This window comes from Malaclemys terrapin, chromosome 10 (assembly GCF_027887155.1).
Source record: "Malaclemys terrapin pileata isolate rMalTer1 chromosome 10, rMalTer1.hap1, whole genome shotgun sequence".
NCBI classification, from domain to species: domain Eukaryota; kingdom Metazoa; phylum Chordata; order Testudines; family Emydidae; genus Malaclemys; species Malaclemys terrapin.
The window spans coordinates 37,119,272-37,138,201 of record NC_071514.1 but is presented as its reverse complement, the minus strand read 5'-3'; the positions used below and the strand labels follow the sequence as shown (position 1 = coordinate 37,138,201).

Genomic DNA, 18,930 nt, shown 5'->3' with positions numbered 1-18,930 from the left:
AGAGGGCTGAAGCCGAGATCCTTGTTTGTGGGGTTTGTTTATAAACCAAAAATCCAGAGACCTCGGTTAGTCCCACAGCCCTGGGCCCAGGTCAGGACTCTGTGCACTAGTGTCAAGATTCACAGTCCTGGCACAGTGGGATCTGCTCACCAGTGTTTTAGTGCCAAGTTTCAGACGTCCACCCCCTCGATGCAGTGGGATCGACCAACCCACCCCTGCGAGCTGTAGGACTCATCCAGCTGTGCCCCAGCAAATCCTAGTGACTTTGACACATTATTTTCTTGCTCAGAAAATGTTTCCCAAAGTCACTGGAGATGCTTGGAGAGTCTCTCATGGGCATCTGGCTCAAGGGTGAACGTCGCGCACGCTATAATTTATGATTACCAGATGTTTTTATTAGCTGACTCCGAAATTTGTTTTTTTTTTTTGTTTTTTTTTGAATACTCTTGCTCTGTCAGCTTATCTGAAACCACACTCCAGATTCCTCCCTACCTAGAGAAGGCCAGGCTCCTGGCTCCAGGATTCTGATCACAACAAGCGGTAACGATACGGGGCTCCATGGCCGGGACGGTACATAGAATAACATGGGGATGTCCTCTGCAGAAAAAAAATGACTACGTCACAGAATGGGATTCTCATAAACAGGGATGGGCAAAACTCCAGGGAGCCTGTGGAGTTTGAACCTTGCATGCTGGGTTTGTGAAACAAATCTAAGAGCACAAACTGTGTTTCCCTGGGGTTTTAAACCCTTGTGTTTTCTTTTTCCCTAAGGGTGATTTCAGTTGGTTTATTTTTGCTACATCCTGTTTACTTCTTTAGCTACAGGGTAGTCCATGCTTTCATTATGGAGACCATCCCGCTGACTTAAGTGCTCCTACTCCTGATTGACAACAGTGTAAATGCCAGCTCAGAATTAGAGCCACCACTTCCTCACCCCACCCAGCCCGAAAAATACCTCTAGGCTGCCACCAGTGGGGAATTATTGATGCTACAGGTCTGGCCCAAGTAGAGCTATGCAGATTTATGCCAACTGAGGAGCAGGCCCATTGTACTTAATTTTTCATTTGCATTTTTCTCCCTCTCTGCAACTTTTTCCAAATCTCTTCCCTTTCCAATCCACTTGTACCCTGTTCCCCCCCCCCTTCATCTTCTCCCATTTTTCCCTTTGGCCCAGCTCCTCAGCTGGTGTAAATCAGTGTAGCTGCATTGGCATCTGTCTACCACACTGATTTCCACCCAGCTAAGTAGCTTCCCCTTTATCTTCGCTATAGAGAGGTAGAGATGTGAATTTTCTCTTGGCTCCCTTTCTCCTATGCTTAACATAAACCCAATACCATTCACGCTTGACCTGTGGACCCAGGATGGCCAAATGGGTTTGAAATCAGCCCTGATTATAATAGTGACACAGCCAATGGTGAAGGAAGTGTTATGTGCACAGAAAGTGATGTCATGCAGACAAAAAAATGTGCACAACGTCTCAGCATAACGGGCCAGGGTTTTTTCCTCCCATACAATCGTACGCTGGCGGCTGTGAGCCCGCTTCACTGCCACCTGGTGCCTCATTGCCAGTTACACCTGGGGAAACTACCAGACACAACCAGATCAGAAGCAGGGTGATATTTTATTCCCACTTTGCACAGGTGTAAGTGACGATGCGAGGTGCCACTTTCGCTCTCCCTGGGGCAGCATAGTTATTAGGCCTTTCAAGGTACGTCTACACAGCAGGTGGCAACCGCAGCAGCGAGCATCAGATTGGGGCTCTCAGACGTGCTGCACCTAGCCGTGTAGATGTCTGGGCTCAGGCTGGAACTCAGGCTCTGAAGCCAAGGGACGGGGGTGGGTATCAAAGCCTGAACTCCAGCCTGAACCACAACATCTACACAGCTGTTTTTAGCACTGTCGCGCAAGCCCAAATCCTTCAACTCGGGCTCTGAGACTTGCTGCCAGGGGCTGTGTAGACCTACCCTCACAGAGCAATTACACAAGACTCAGCAAAGGCCTCTCTCTAGGCCTGCAGTGAGGGAAAGGGGGGGGGGGGAAGAAACCAGTCCAAACCATGAAGAAATCCCCATCTAGATACCTGGACCGGACTCCTTCCTTGGAGGTGCTCTGACCCCTTCCCAAGGAAGGACAACATGTTACACACCTCCTGCTAGATTAACTGCCACCTGCCAAGCAAACCCAACCACTCACCCCTGCTGATCCGGGAAGCATCCCTTAGGAGGAATGGATCTTACTTCCAGGGCCAAGTTATGGACAGGGTCACACACCACCCATCAGGGCATAGCCATGTCCCTGGACAGTTATCTGCTTGGGGGTGATTCTCCAGTCACACACTGGTTTTATACCTGTGGGTCCCAGTGACTTCAGTGGAGTCACCTCCGGTTTGCACCAGTGTGAGGTCAAAGTGGTTGGATCCTGATTCTCCGTTGCTCTGCATTCATCCACCCCAGTGAAGATCTTTACCATGGGACATTTTACACCCCTTTGGACATTGGTGTAAGTGACTCACTAGGTGCAGGGAAGCAGGGGTGTTCCAGATCAGAGGGTACATTTGTTAGATTTCATTTTCCCTCACTGAGCAAATTCAAGAATGCTACAAACTCTGCCAGATCTTTGCCCCTTCATCCCAGCCTCTTTCCCCTTCCAATATCCCTAGTGCCACAAGCCTCTCATGGCCACGTCCAGCATTCCCGTTATTCTGGTGATTTCAGTTTTTCCTCTTTCAAAAATCTTCCATTTAATGAAAACATCAGAGCTGATCACATGACTGGGGAGAGCCTACTGCAAACCCCCAGACAGGTCATCCTGCTCAGTTCCTTCTCACCCGGGCATACATGGCTCAGATGCAGGCATGGTGAAACAGACGTCTCTTCATGCTATGACACATCCCTATGCCTGAACCTGGTCCAAAGCCTTGGAGTCAATGGAAAGACACCCACTGATTTAAATGCCCCTAATACGGCAGCCTTTGCAATAGAACAGGGATTGGCAAATCAGCAGCTGCGGCTCTGGTTTGAGATCATTCAGAAATGCCAAGCAATTCCAGCACTGGGGATGATACTGGGGGGTCTCTCGTGACTGCTGCATGATCTAGGCTAGGTGGCCAGCATCAGATCATGCAAAAATCTTGATTTTTAGAAGGGGGTTTCTATCACCCACTCAGCCTTGGAACAGATGTGTTTTGCTCTGAAATGTCCAAAGGTAAATGGGAAACAGAAGTGATTTAAAGCTCATCTTCACTCTGTATTTTTCAGTTTATTTGTTGTCTTTATCCCGGGCCTTTTATGTGGCTTCAGCTATTAGCATTACGGATGTTTTTGTCAGGGCTTGTATTTATCATGGATTTAAATTTAGCCCAGAACTAATACTACGTGAGGTGTGTCTATACTTTAATTCTATGCAAGTAGATTTGTTTAGTCTGTAATAATATGCAGATTTTGCTTTGTTCATTTCTCATGTTTGCTCATCTTTTTAACTCTTGTCCACCAAAGCCTTAAATTCTACCACTGAAGGCTTATTTGGCTGCTGTTGTTTTTCATGGCCACGTTGTATTCTCTGCAGCTACTAGAAGGCTCAGGCAAAGAACGTGTAATAATTCCACAATGCCAGGTGTATTTCAGCCTAACCAGGCAAATTATCCCCTTGTCACCGTGTGGGGCATAGGGCCAGATCCTCAGCTGGTGTAAATCCGCTCCAATGGATCTCTGTGCGGGAGGAGCCTGGGATGGTTGAATGGTGGAGTTTGTGGAAGGTCAATCCTGAGGTGCGCTGCCAGATCAGTGCTTTTGCACAGGACACAGGCTAGAGAATAGTGGCTAGGTTGGAAGTCTGAACTAAGTGCATTGACAAAGCTCTGTTGGGTCTAGGAGTGGAACAACAGGCGGTGTCGCAAGCCAAAACCAAGGTTGTTGCCAAAGCTGTTTGCCATATCAGAGCTGTTGCAAATCACAATGAATAAACAGGGCCAAATTCACCCCAGGCGTGATTCCATTGATGCTGGTGGAGATACACCAGGGAAGAACTTGGCACCTGTTAGAGGAATTCTTGGGGACGCTCAGATTGTAATATCAAGAGAGTTAGGAGAGATACCACAACTACCCCACCCATTCCTGCACCTGTCTGAAGCCAGTATTAGCAGTTGCCCAGCAAGGTGACGAGCATGGAAATTTCAGCTAAGAACACATCCAAATAAGGCAGGCTGTTTTTCAGCATAATGAGGTGAAGTCTTTCCAATCTCAGTGCAATTAGACCCTTTCGACTGTATTTTGTTTTGCATGTAATGTTTTGCTTTTTTATGTCTTTCTCAGCAAGATTGTGAGTACAGGGAATTGGATTCCAAGAGAGATTAACAGAGATGACGGTTAAAGAGAAAGTGCGTGCATTTTGAAGGCATGCATTCTGAGCAACGGCACTGCAAAATGTTCCTTTCGCTGCATGTGATGTGATACATCAAAGGGTTTAGAGTGGTACCTGCTGCCCCATTTCCAGCAGAGTCGCAGCACATTAGCTGGGATTTCTACATCTTCCTGGAAGATATGGTTTCAGAGGTGCAAAGTTTACTCCGGCGGTTGCAAAATAAATAGCGCTTTTCGTCTGATGGATATTTCACAAGCATGAAAACAGCTTGTTTAGCCTCCTTGGAATGGGCTTTGGGTGGAAGACCTGCTCTGGCTCCCACCCATATGGGAAGAGCCCTGGGGAGATATTTAGATAGCCACTCATCATCTGGCCATGGCTCCTTTTGGCTCCTTGGAGACCGTTGCTGCCCACTCGCTCCACAAGGGTCCCAGTTTGTCTCAATTACAGGAATATGCCGGGAAAACACACAACTGCAACTATCAAGGACTCTGCTAATTGGTTATGTCCACCCCAGTGTCTGGCCACGAGTTGGCAGAGGTGGAAGGCCCCTTGGCTGAGACCTTCACGTCTCTGGTATTATCCCAGCCTCAGAAGCCAATTACATCCTTCAGGATAGATTTAGGTCTCATCTCTGGGATATCAAATACCGTGCCAGTGAAACTAACATAACCAGGACCGGCTCCAGGGTTTTGGCTGCCCCAAGCAGCCAAACAAAACAAAACAAAACAAAAGCTGCAATCGTGATCTGCGGCGGCAATTCGGTGGAAGGTCCTTCGCTCCGAGCAGAAGTGAGGGACCCTCCGCCAAATTGCCACCGAACAGCTGGACGTGCCGCCCCTCTCGGAAATGGCCGCCCCAAGCACCTGCTTGGTAAGCTGGTGCCTGGAGCTGGCCCTGTTTATAACAGTGACCAGCATAGTTGACAATATTGATGTTACGCCATGAAGGATGATTAATAATAAATATTCTACATTAATTTAGCACTTTGTGGCATGATCCAGTTCTGAGTGAAGCCAATGGAAACCTTTCCACTGATCTCAGTGAGCGTTAGATCAACCCGTTAGGAATGATTCTGAAGCTGTTTACAAATTATGTACACACAGGAATCACTTTGCACACCCCTGAAATGCAGTCACCTCTGGGGTGGAACTCATCAGCTGTTCAACAGCACCCAGCAACTCTGCACAGCAATCTAGGACAAGAGGTGAAGAATGCTGTATCAAATTGAAACTGTGGAAGGAATTCTGTGGAGCAGACTGTAATTAATACCCTAGTTGGAATTGGGCTAGGACATTACTGTTCTGGTTTATGAGATGGTGAAGACTGATACATTTATGGATTGCACATCACTTTTCATCCTTGCATTTTGCAAAAAATCTTCAAATAATCTTTTTTGGAAGGAAGGAAAGTAAGTTATACATGGGACATCTATCTATAGAAAATGATGGATATAAACAGAAGCAATGAAACTAATGCACAGAGTATATCCAAGAGCCATAAATAGTGCGAGGCAAAGTAATGCACAGGATATATATAATGATGGATATAAACTGAACCGGTGAAAGTAATGTGTGGAGTCTATTCAGCGATAGCCATAAATAGCATTAGTGAAGGCAATGCAGAGTGTATATGTAACAATGGATATAAACAGAGCCAGGGGTAGTTGTACATATAATGTACGATATTAATGTGATTTGATCCGTCATAACAGCTTGAGCAACATAAAAAATAAGTACACCAGAAGCAATGTGACATGCAGTTTTAGCATCCCACTGACAAGGGGATGGGATTGTTTATGGTTTGAAGGTATAAGCTGCCTTTGCAAAGCCATAACTCCCCCAGAATAACTTTATATAGTGCTCAGTGTCTCCCCGTGCCAAGTTTTTCACTAGCTCAGCTCCCTTCATTCATTCATTTAACTTTCAAATTGCCTCTTCCATTCCAGAGCAGGGAGGGCTGGGAATGAGGAGGGAAGAGCCACTAGACTAGACACAGTCCTTGCAGGTGGTGGTGGATTTGGGGTGTGTCTCCTGCTAACCTGTCGTGGGAAGAGTTACTGCATTCTTCTTTTCAGAAGAAAAATAGGGTTCAGTATCCCGCAAATCCCAGCATGGTCTGGCCCCCTTAAAGACAGTGTTGCCTTGGAGTGCAAACAAGGAACAACTTTCTGGAGTGCAAATGTTTGAGATGGCTACTAGAGAAGTAATCATCTCACCTACATTAGGACATAAGAATAACACCATTTGAATGATTGATGAGGAAGCTGGGGATTGCTTAGGGGAAATAACTGGGGGAGGAGGGGTGTGTGTTTGGGATAGGGTCATTTATATCACTTCCATCTGAAATCACTTGAGATCAAATCCTAGGGCGGGGGGGGAGGGCAAATTTTTTGGCTTGAGGGCCACATCTGGGTGGGGAAATTGTATGCAGGGCCATGAATTTAGGGCTGGGGCGGGGGTTGGGGTGTGGGAGGAGGTGCAGTGTGCAGGAAGGGGCTCAGGGCAGGGCATTGGGGTGCAGGAAGGGTGAAGGGTGTGGCAGGGGGGTGTGGAGTGCAGGAGAGGGCTCGGCAGGGGTGCAGGAGGGGTTTGGGGTGCGGGCTCCGGCCTGGCACCACTTACCTCGAGCAACTCCAGGGTGGCAGCAGCGTGCAGTGGGGCTAAGGCAGGCTCCCTGCCTACCCTTGCCCCGTGCCACTCCCAGAAGTGGCCAGCATGTCCCGCAGTGGCTCCTGGTGGTGGAGTGGGGCAGGCGGCTCTGCCACACGCTGCCCTCGCCTGCAGGTACCACTCCCGAAGCTCCCACTAGCCACAGTTCCCCATTCCCAGCCAATGGGAGCTGTGGGGGATGGTGCCTACAGGTGAGGGCAGTGCACAGAGCCCTCTCCCCCCACCCGAGGGGCCACAGGGACGTGGTGCAGGCTGCTTCTGGGAAAGGTGCGGGGCCAGGGCAAGCAGGAACCCTGCCTTAGCCCCACTGCACCATGGGGCTGGCAATCCCACGGGCCAGATTGAAAGCCCTGATGGGCAATAGTTTGCCCTCCCCTGTCCTAGGGACAAAGTAGTTAACACCAGCAAAGGCCATCCTTGGAAAGCTCTGACCTGCCCTGCTTCAGGATCCTTGGTAGCTCTGGTGTTGTGTTGTCATGCTGACGGTGTTTGTGTTCAACGCTGGCATCACATCCTCAGCCAAAGCTATGTAAGGGCTGGCTCCAGGACGAAGGCCAGGATTGTAGCTAAAACCACTTCAGATTGACACAAAAATTGCTTCCAACTCATCCCATTGCGTTCCTGGCAGGCCCAGAAATCAGTACCATTTCTGTCTCTCATCAAAGACTTCTCCCAGGGCCCATACCACATTGGCCAGGAAATCTATCTGAAATTCCTCTCCCTTGGACCTTTTTTGCTTCAGTGCAGAAATCCGGTTAGTTTTTCTCATCCTTTCCCTAGTGAATGAAGCCAAGTAAGGGAACAGGTCTAAGATTAAGGCAGTTGTTAGTGAGGAGGCCCCAGCAGTGGTGCTCACAGGAAATTCCTGGATCTCATGCCTATAGAGTAGATTCTGTTTACACTGCCCTGGTGTTTCATTTGCTGGTGCAGGAAAACCAATTCTGCTGCCAGTTTGGGGTTGGAAATTATGAGCCCCTCTTTTGCACCTCTGTTCTTCCATCCAAGAACTTGCTTTTGCATGTAAATACTCCATCCAGAGGTCAGTGGTTTTTTCCCCGGACCTCTGTAATCTGATGCAATTAAAAGCAACAGGGAAAAAAGAGATTTAAGTGTTTTCACTTTGGATTCCAGAGGCAACAATGGATGCTGAGAGCCATATTGTGCTTACTTACCTCTTCCACCCGCCCCCTGGTCTAGGCATGGTGACAAACAAAAAGGGTATTGAGGCATGCTCACAGACAGGAATCTTCAAGCCAGCTTAATGTATCTAGGTGCCCAGTTCGCAAAATCCCAGCCTTTATTTTTAAAACCTTAATGGTAGTTTGTAAGTACAATGTAAGTACCCATGATCGCAGAACATGTTGCAAAGCCGGGTAAATATCATTATTGCTGTTTCGCCGATAGGGAACTAAGGCACAGAAGGGGTTAAGTGACTTGCCCCAGGACGCAGAGAAAGTCAGTGGCAGAGGCAGGAGTAGTCAGGAGTAACTCCACTGGCGTCCATGGGGTAGAGGAGAATCCGGCCCAGAAGAAGATATTGCTTTCTGCTCTAAGTGGAATCTGTTCTTTTCTGAGCTGCCATTCTCTGAGCCTCGACACAACTTTGGCTACTCCACTGGCTGGGTTTTCCCTGTGTCTCTAGTCTGGTCTGAATTCTGCATTCCAGCACCTCTGCATTCAAAAGGCAGTTTTTGTATTCAAGTTTCATCTAAAGAGAACTGACTCATTTTGAGAGCTTAAAGTAGGATGTGCGTGTGCATGCGTAAAACATTCCCCAGTCAATTGTCAAAAGTTGGGGGATGATTTCACCCAGGAGTGGCTTGGACAAGTAAATGAATGAAAGCATCAACACCATGGCTCCACTTCTTCCTCAGGTGCCATCTGCACCAAGCCCCTGCCTCTCCCTTTCTTCCCAGCAGACAGTAGGATGGGGGGTGGGGGTGCTGCGCTCCTGCCAGAAGGCTGGGTCAGCGGGCAGGATCACACTCCCTGGTTCCTCAGCACCTCATCAGGGCGCTGTTGGCTCCCTCCTTTTTGTATGCACCTCACCTCCGAACTCGGACTTCATTAGTGGAGTCTGTTCTCCTGGCTGCTCTGAGCTGACTGCAAAGCAAGCCGTTAACCTAGAGGCCTCTCAGGCCAGGTCTCGCAGGGCACCAGTTGGATCGGGGGTTGGGACAGAGACAGGTTTCAGCCAGTTAACGCCTAAATAATAGAGGCTTTTTCAACGTGGTTTTTTTTTTGTCAGATCACTTTGCCGTGAGAAATTATATTCTAAGCTTTCAGGCTTTGTCATCGCTCGCAGTCGTACAGCACAACTGCTTTACTGAGAAATTCCCCCTGGCCCCACCATGCCCGTCTACAAGAGCCCCAGTTTGAGCGGCAGCGTGGCCCACTGGTGAAGGCACTGAGCAGGAGACCTGGGTTCTGGTCTTCACTCAGCAACTGATTTGCTGTGTGACGTTGGTCAAGTCACTTACCCCCTTTCTTTCCCCTCCAGCCCTTTGTCTGTCTGCTTTAGATAGTAAGTTCTTTGGGACAGCCATTGGCTTTTACTGTGTCCATGCAGCAACCAGCACAGTAGACACTGCCATCATAATAATGGGCATCCCCTGCCCTCATCACGCCAGCTTAGTGACAGGAAGCTGGACTAATTATTGTTTGTTAGCCCAACCTATTGCCAGCCCTGGGGACAGAAATGTTGACCTCCTTTGCAGTCCACGTGGATACCAAAAGATCAGTGTGGAAGAGACTTCCCTGCCCAGAGACCCTGTGAATTCGGACACATGGAGCACGCTATTCAAACCCACTGTAGTGACTGAACCACATTCGCAACTGCGTAGTTGGTAACTATTGTGGCCACAGTTTGGTAATCTGTCTACAGGGAAGGGAACCCTGGGGAATGCTGAGAAGACATAAGGAAGAATCCAGATTGGGGGGCAGGAGTTAGTCTGTGGGGAAATGCAGGTCCTGGCAGGTGCATAGCTAGTAAATGCATGGTGAGGCTGTAGGCCTAGAAGCAGAACATGCCAGCTCTGCTACATAGATCCCTTGATGGCCACTGTCCGACCCTTCCAGGGTGTGAAATTGGACACGGCTGCTGGGGCAAGTACTAAGACCGAGCAAGGAGGGGAGGAAAAATGATGGGCGGAGAGAGGAAGTCCAAAGATGACTACTAAGTGTCTGGACCTCTGGCTGGATAGTATGGGACTGACACTACCCCAGCCAGTGAAATGCTGCTCCCATGCCAGCTCTCCCGGCAGCCCTTCAAGTGTGTGTGTTCTGCTCTCTTAAATGTGCTTCCCTACCATCTCTGCAGCACAGGTGTGTCGGGCTGCATACGGGACACTGCAAATGATAGCGTCACTGCGGCTACGGTGTATATTGAAATAGCAGGGATGTACTGAGAAGACATGTCTAATATTGACCTGGTATTTCCCCTTTAGTTAATATCGGCACTGGCAGGTCAATGAACCTTGACACTGACTCGAACAGAAGTGACCTTTGCCATTCCACTGGCCTTTGTTTGCTAACCTCTGCTGTTGTTCTTTCCTCCCCCTCTTTGTTTTTGTGTCGCTTGCAGGTGAGAGATAGGATGATAGCTGGGGAGGTGAGCATGCATAGCCCAATTCTGGCCTGCTGGCAGCCTATCCTCCTTCTGATGCTGGGATCCGTCCTCTCTGGCTCTGCCACGGGCTGCCCGCCCCGCTGCGAGTGCTCTGCCCAGGAGCGCTCGGTGCTGTGCCATCGAAAGCGATTCTTCGCCGTCCCCGAGGGGATCCCGACTGAGACCCGGCTCCTGGACTTGGGTAAGAACCGAATCAAGACTCTCAACCAGGATGAATTTGCCAACTACCCTCACGTGGAGGAGCTGGAGTTAAACGAGAACATTATCAGTGCCATTGAGCCTGGGGCTTTCAACAACCTCTTCAACCTCAGGACTCTGGGTCTCAGGAGTAACCGACTCAAGCTCATCCCCTTGGGGGTGTTTACTGGACTGAGCAATCTTACCAAGCTAGACATTAGTGAGAACAAAATTGTGATCCTCCTAGACTACATGTTCCAGGATTTGTACAACCTGAAGTCTTTGGAGGTTGGGGACAATGACCTGGTCTATATCTCCCACCGGGCCTTTAGCGGCCTCAACAGCTTGGAGCAGCTGACGCTGGAGAAATGCAACTTGACCTCCATCCCCACGGAGGCGCTGTCTCACTTGCACGGCTTGATTGTGCTGAGGCTGCGCCACCTGAACATCAACGCCATCAGGGATTACTCATTTAGGAGGCTCTACAGGCTTAAGGTCCTTGAGATCTCCCACTGGCCCTATCTGGATACCATGACGTCCAACTGCCTCTATGGACTGAACCTGACGTCCTTGTCCATCACCCACTGCAATCTGACTTCCATCCCTTACGTCTCTGTCAGACACTTAGTTTATCTCAGGTTCCTGAACCTGTCCTACAACCCCATCCTCACCATTGAGGGCTCCATGCTGCATGACCTGCTCCGGCTGCAGGAGATCCAGCTGGTGGGTGGGCAGCTCAGCACCGTGGAGCCCTACGCCTTCAGAGGCCTCAACTACTTGCGCATCTTGAACGTCTCCGGAAACCTGCTGACCACACTGGAGGAGTCAGCCTTCCACTCGGTGGGGAACCTGGAGACGCTCATTTTGGATAATAACCCTTTGGCCTGCGACTGCCGGCTGCTTTGGGTTTTCCGACGCCGCTGGAGGTTGAACTTCAACAAGCAGCAGCCCACCTGCTCCACCCCCGAGTTCGTCCAGGGGAAGGAGTTCAAGGACTTCCCCGACGTGCTCCTGCCCAACTATTTCACCTGCCGCCGGGCGCGCATACGGGACCGCAAGCCGCAGCAGATCTTTGTGGATGAGGGCCATACGGTACATTTTGTCTGCCGGGCAGATGGGGATCCGCCCCCCACGATCATGTGGCTCTCTCCCAGAAAGCACCTCATCTCTACCAAAACCAACGGGCGGCTCACTGTCTTTCCCGACGGCACTCTGGAGGTGCGCTACGCCCAGATCCAGGACAATGGCACCTACCTATGCATCGCCAGCAATGCGGGTGGCAATGACACCATGCTGGCGCACCTTCACGTGCGGAGCTACTCCCCAGATTGGCCCCACCAGCCCAACAAGACCTTTGCTTTCATCTCCAACCAACCCAACGAGAGCGACGCCAACAGCACGCGTGCCACCGTGCCTTTCCCCTTCGACATCAAGACTCTGATCATCGCCACCACCATGGGATTCATCTCCTTCCTGGGCGTGGTGCTATTCTGTCTGGTGCTTCTCTTCCTGTGGAGCCGGGGGAAAGGCAACACAAAGCACAACATCGAGATCGAGTACGTGCCACGCAAGTCCGACGCCGGCATCAGCTCTGCTGATGCGCCGCGCAAGTTCAACATGAAAATGATCTAACCTGAAGCAATTTGCAAACAATAAAGTTTTTTTTAAAAACAAGACAAAAGAAGAACGTTGCTACAAACATACCGACCTCTCTCCTCCTCTGAACCACCCCTCCCCTCTCGTTCTAACCCCGCCTCCCTGCACCATCACCTCTTCCACCTCTTTATACCAGGAGAACATTCTGCTGATGTCTCCAGGACTCCCATGTTTGTAAGGAAGTAGTCTGATGGATGCCGGTGTCAGATCTAATGATGAGAGGGAAAAACAAACAAACAAAAAAGAAAAACAAAAAATAAAATAAATCAATAAAAAGTTACGAACTTTCCTCTGTAACTTTGATTTAAATAATTATGGATTTTTATGAAAAGTTGAAATAAAAAAAAAATCCCTATTTCCTATAGATAGTTGGAATGCAAAATCTTGACTTCTTGATCTGTCCAGTTCTGTATCCGATTGAGTTTTATTTTTCTTCCTCTCCTCTTCTCTGACTCTCCCATGGAGGCGGTTTCTAGTGGTCTCAGAAAGAAAAAACTGGGGCTTCCATCCACACAGCTCCTAGTGCGAGCCAGAGCCCAGTTGCACCGGGGAAAAGGCTGTTGGCTCTGCAGAGCGCAAAGAACAAATTCCGCTGTGACTTGTGCCCTCAGTCACACCTCTGAAGTGAAGGGATTGCCAGGGGATAAGTCCAGCCGGAATTCAGCCCGAAGTGTTGGTGTTCCCTTTTAGATAAAAAGTAAATTATCACCAGTTAGGCTAAGGCCTTTCCCTATGGACAGCTCAAGGTTCAAAGTGCTCTACACCCTTTTTCCATTAGTCCTGGGGAAGCTAGTCAGTATCTGGATTTCAGATCTGCTGTGTCTATATACCAGTAAACAGCCTGTGACTCAGCTGGTTCCCTGGCCAGCAGAATAGCCTTTCTGGGCTTCTCCCCTATGCTAGTTGACAAAGGCAAGACTCAGTTAAAACCAAAGACTGGAGAAGCTATCAGGGTTAGGTTCCACTGTTCTGAAATGTATCCCAGCTGGGCCTTTCCCTGGAGGCATTTCAGGGAATGCTAGCCTGTGGTTTCCCTGTGACCAACAGGTGGAAGGGGGGCTGTGATTTAATTACTCCATGGGTGTTAGGCAGGGAGAAGGCTCTTTCTCTGCAACTGTGAGTAATGGAGTTGGTTGAATCCACTGTCAGACAGGGGGCCCGATGCTGCTCTCACTCTGGCCTCATCCTCCCATAACTCCCCAGCCTTCAACAGAATGACTCCTGATTTGCACGGCTGTAAGTAGAATCAGAGTCAGGCGCAGAGAGCAGGTTCCCGGGGCTCTGACTAATGGCATCTCTGCTGCTGTCAGACAGAGAATGGATTTCCTCCAGCTGGACTAGTGCAATCAGACTGAGGAGGGGGAGGTTCCCTGAGCCAAGCTCTGCACTGTTACATCCACACAACCACTTGTTGACTTCAATGGTGCGAGGAGGGCAGAAGTTGGCACTGGGGCTGGGATGGAAAGGCTGCGCCACCTAACCCGTACTCTGGTACCTGTACTCCTAGGCCACCTCTGTTCACCAGAAGGAATCTGTGAGCCAACACATCCACCTATGCCCACCACAGCAGGGAACTCCTTGACATTCTTTCAGGTTCCCAGAGCCCCATGCTGGTGACGGCTCTCGCTGAATTTTTTTCTCTCTGACAGCTGGTAGCCAAACTCTCTCTCAAGCCCTCAGGCATTTCCCTGGGCCGTTAGCTTCCAAACAGGCAGGAGATCTTGGCTGGAAGATCCAAATGCTGGTGACAGGAGGGGGGCATGTGAGCAGGGTAGTTTGGGAAGTGCAGAGTGGCAGCAGTGGGGTGAGGGTGATGCTGGCTGTTTTCTAGCTATTTAACCTATGCATTTATCTTTGATGTGCCTGTCCCCACGCGCAGCTGGGCACCTAATGGTTTATAGATAGGCTTGGCAGAATTTAATTTTTATTCTTTTCTAATTTTGACAGATGATATTAATGTTTATTTTTAAGCCTTTTTTTAGATCTTTATCGATTTTTAAATTTTTACAGTTGCACCAAATTACAGGGTTTGACTACGTTTTGCTATTTTTAGTCATTTAAATTTTCAATTGCAGAGTCAGGCAATTATTTAATGTCAGTCACTACTGAGATTCAAAAAGCTAAAGCTTTATAAGCATTAAAACACAAATTGTCACAATCCCATGTCAAAATATACTAAATAAATAGCCTTAAAATCAACAAATCCCCTCCTCTTTTGAACCGGCCGTTCGCTCGTCCATGTGCAACAAGCCTGATTCAAAAGCCTAAATCGCTGCAGTTTCACTCTAAGTTCTTAAGCTGCCTTTTTCTTACTTCGCCTATCTAAAATTAGAGCATCATCATCAATGGAAATATTTGTTTCCTCATTTTTGTATGTGTCCAGTGAAATTGACGTTTACTGACATTTACTGATAGAAAATCGAATCCTTCCAAGCCTATTTATACAATAGCATCGTTCCCTGGTGCTCGGTGCTAACATTAGCCCCATAGGGGTCTGAAAGAATCTCTGTTTTCATTGGATATAATTGGCTTATTTTAAAGAAGAAGGGGTATTGAAGAGCCAGTCTGTGCTACAGAAGGTGTGTTCTTCCTCAAGTGATGGTCCCTATATGCATTCCAATAGCGAATGCGGGTGCACACCATGCACCGGAACTGGAAGGCTTTTGTAGCTGTGTCCGTTGACCCATATAGCCAAATCTTGCCCCCTTTTCTCTGCGTGCTGAGGTTCTATTCAGAGTGCCCCGTGGGGGACAGATCTAGGATTTCTGCAACTTTACTTGGGTGCCTCTCATACAAGCAAAGTTCCAGAGCGCTCAGCAGAGTAGAATACTGTGTAGAGACTATGGTGTGAGTTACAGCAAGCAGGGGTGTAAAGACATTGTATGGTGAATAAATTAAAGCATCAAGTCAGAAGGGCAACCACAGAGGGAGAGAGAAATTAAGTGGCCCAAAGACAAGGGTAAAAGATATGTTTTAAGACAAGCTTTGAAAACAAAGCTTTATCAAACAAGCTTCAGACCTCCCCCCATTCAGCTTATCCCAATATCTAGGCCTTTGGGGGAATTTAATTAAATATGATTCTCATTTGTACATTTCAGAAGAGACTGGCTGCATTGCTCGGCTCCCAAGGAGAGGGAGAGATTATTAATAGTGTCCCGTCACTTTAAATCGGCATCCCATTGGAGCTGAGCCCTAGGTCAGCTATGAGAGCCATGGATTGCGGTAACATCCGCCCTGTTGCAGAATGATTCCTTGCGAAAAATGTTTCAAACTTTAAAAGCTTTGAGGCTTCAGGCTTTAGCTTTACACTGGGTGGCAGCTCACATTGCTGTGTGGTGCCCATTTTGTAAATGGCGAGAGAATCGCAGTTCATGATGGCACTCCACAATGATCAGAGCATGAAACAGACCAACCATTCCAAATTCATACACAACCTGTCAATAAATAACTCGTCCACTTTGTGGTACAGTCTGCCAAACAAATGTCCCACACGAGAACTGGCAGGTGTGGATGGAGGATCAGAGACAGGTGGGCAACCAAAGAGTGCAAACCTAGAGGATGCAAAGGGAAGTGATGGAGAAACCAACAGCACAGCATTCAGTGACTGCAGGGGCTGTGCCCTGCATTTGATCACGCCAACGGCTAGGTGGGGAGATATCAAAGGGGGCTAATGAAATTTCCAACTTAATCCTTGAATGCAGCAGCAGCCACTAGAGAGGTGAATGCAAGGGAGAAATATGGGAGCGTCAGCCCCACAAAATATGCAGAGCTTTTACAGCGTCCGTGAGGCCCCTCCGCTAGGTAAAGAATGACGGCTGGCAGCATGCTGTGAGTTTGCAGGGGGTCTCGCTCAGTATCTGCATCTGATTCACAGTTCTGCCAGGCACAGACACCACACCGCTCTGCCAATGTACCAAATGCTTTGCCTGCAGTACCCTGCTATTGGAGACTCCACGCTTGGCTCTCCCAATGCACCTTAGCCCTACCCTGCACTATCCCTGCTGCTCAGGCGGTAGGCCTTAGCACGCTTACGCTCCTGTCTGCCCATCCAGTGCTGGCTTCACACAGAGCTCTGCCAATGCACCTCAATCCTGCTGTGTAGTGACCCCCCTGCTCTTGCAGTCCTCAGCCTCCCCGATGCACACGTGCCAACCAGACTGCATTATTAGCTGCTTTAATGATGTGCCATGAGATTTCCAGTGTCACTCCGGCTGTGACCTAAACTGATGGGACCCCAGCAGTGAGGTCAGTGCTGCCTCTTTCTCAGGACCTTAGTCTCAAAGCCTCAGTAATTTCTCCCTCCCTTTGTTCCTGTTGCCGTTGGCATAATGCTGCCCAGGGTGGGGAAGTTCATTTTATTATTCCCAGCCTTGCTAGGGCTCTGAGACCCCCTGTGACAGATGAGTCCCTCATACATCTCAGCTCTGCTGTGAATTGAGCATATTCTGGGTATCCTTCACAGCCAGGCTTCCTGGTGATCTCACTATGCTTCTACCACAACATAGATTCTCCTGCCACTTTTGCCTCCGACATTAAATGTTGGGCCATCACCTCACCCCCAGAGAAATGAGGCAAAATCCAAAGGGTCCTGAGAAAGCCCAGACCTAGCACATCTTCCATAGAAGATCTCAAGCCAAAGCACTCACAGTCATTAATGGCCCTTTTCACACCTGGGAGGTTAAACCTGATGTTCCCAATCTACTTGCAGCTTGGAATATTACATTCTACTTCCCTACATTCCCTGTGCCATATTGGATTGGTGCATTGGGCATCCATACAAGCCAGGAATAACTAAAGGTGTTGGGTCCCGGATTGCAACACAAGACGGGGGACCTAGCTTCTATTGCCAGCCCTGCCACTGACTCAGCAAGTCACTGCTTTCCTCCATGCCTTGGTGTCCCCAGGTGTGAAATGGAGCTAATCAGACCTGCCCACCTTTGTAAACTGCCTTGAGGTCTATGGCTGAAAGGTGCTAACGTGTATTAATTCATCATCATTATTGGTGTTACAGCTACAAAACAAGCCCCGACAGCTCAGATCTGGTAAATGAATCTTTACAGCCTGCAGATTGGCTCTGAAATCTTTCCTAGTCCTATGCTTGCTGTTTCTTGCCAGGCGATCCAGTGTTACCTATCTATTCCCAGCAGCACTTCCAATGCACATGTAGCAAGGTGAATGGAACCATCATTCCATGTCCAAGGGGGCGGAGCACTCCAGCCATTCATCAGCTCGCTAGTCACAGGCTAACATGCTGGATAGCTAGCAGCTATTCAAACCAAATCCAGGGGCAGGAACTCTGGGACATAAGCCCCTAACCCTAACTTAAATGCCCCCACAGTGCTTGGGACATGGGGCTGCAAGGATTCCTCATCCCTGGTCTGTGGGCAAGGGTGCACACTGGGGCAGGTCTGCCCCACTGCAGAATGGTGCTTGGTGAACTGCTCCTCCTGCAGGTCAGCAGCAGCAGCATCGTGGCCAATGGCAAAGGGACACCCCTTTTGTGGGGTTTCATTGGGCAGCTTTGACTCAGTGCAGAGAAACTCCTGGCAACTTCAGCTCCAAGGCCAACTGACAGGTCAGCAGCAATATTACATACTTGCAATGAGATCACACCGACCCAGGCAGGCAGGCAGGCCCAGAGTCTGCACAAAGGCCTGCGAAGGCTGTGGGGGTACTGAGGCTTCTCCCACCCTGGGCATATTCAGCCCTCATTTAATCTTAATCCCTCCTGGAATTACTCTACCATTGTTACTGTCCATGCTCCATTCTCAGGCCCCAGCTGAACTCTGGATCTAGGTGTTCCTCTAAGGCCGTAGCATTCAGCAGCTATGAAGAGGAGGTTGGCTGAGCCCGTTACAGAGCTAGAGGCCAGATCTGACGGTCCACAAGGTTAAGGGGTGCTTGACAGCAGGGGCAGGACCACACCTCACTCTCTTTGTAAGCCAGATGGTTCATGCCGGCAGAAATGGCACTGGTTTAATTGTCCCTCAGGACATCTGAGCAGAAAACATTCCTACACAATATAGGCCCTGCTCCCCAGGCCTCCAGCAGCTCACAGCTTTACTTAGAGACAAAAATGTAACTGCCACCTGTGAGCCATGCTGTGCTAAAGATTTTTCTCGCCATTACTGAAGTGGAGGGTTTCATCGCACCTGCTCACAGATTTGCGGCCAGTCTGCTGTGTCTCCCTGCTGCAGTTCCAGTCAGTGCTAGGATGCTTCAGTTCCTATTCTCAGCTGTTTGGTAGCGTTGCAGTGCGCTGCTAAACTGCTTCCAGGTCCCACCCCAGACAGCGCTGCATTTCAGTGGCAAATGAGCTGATTATTGTCTGTACGATTTGTAATCACTTAGGATCCTTTGGGGAATAAAGGTGCTACCGTGTATAGCTGTAAGAGACACTAAGTTTGAGAGGCAGTGTTGGGTGGTTGGATCAAAGGA

General features: G+C 49.1%; 1 protein-coding gene across 2 annotated transcripts in view; it reads left to right on the top strand.

Annotated features, from left to right (window-relative positions):
* LINGO1 (leucine rich repeat and Ig domain containing 1) overlaps positions 1 to 12,856 on the top strand; it is a 462,045-nt gene extending 449,189 nt beyond the window's left edge. For both annotated transcript variants that reach the window (XM_054042809.1, XM_054042808.1), the window contains one exon: positions 10,615 to 12,856. In XM_054042809.1, the coding sequence (XP_053898784.1) occupies positions 10,627 to 12,468 (1,842 nt within the window). In that variant the 5' untranslated portion in view covers positions 10,615 to 10,626 and the 3' untranslated portion in view covers positions 12,469 to 12,856. The remainder of the gene's footprint in view (positions 1 to 10,614) is intronic.
* Positions 12,857 to 18,930: the final 6,074 nt, after the last annotated feature.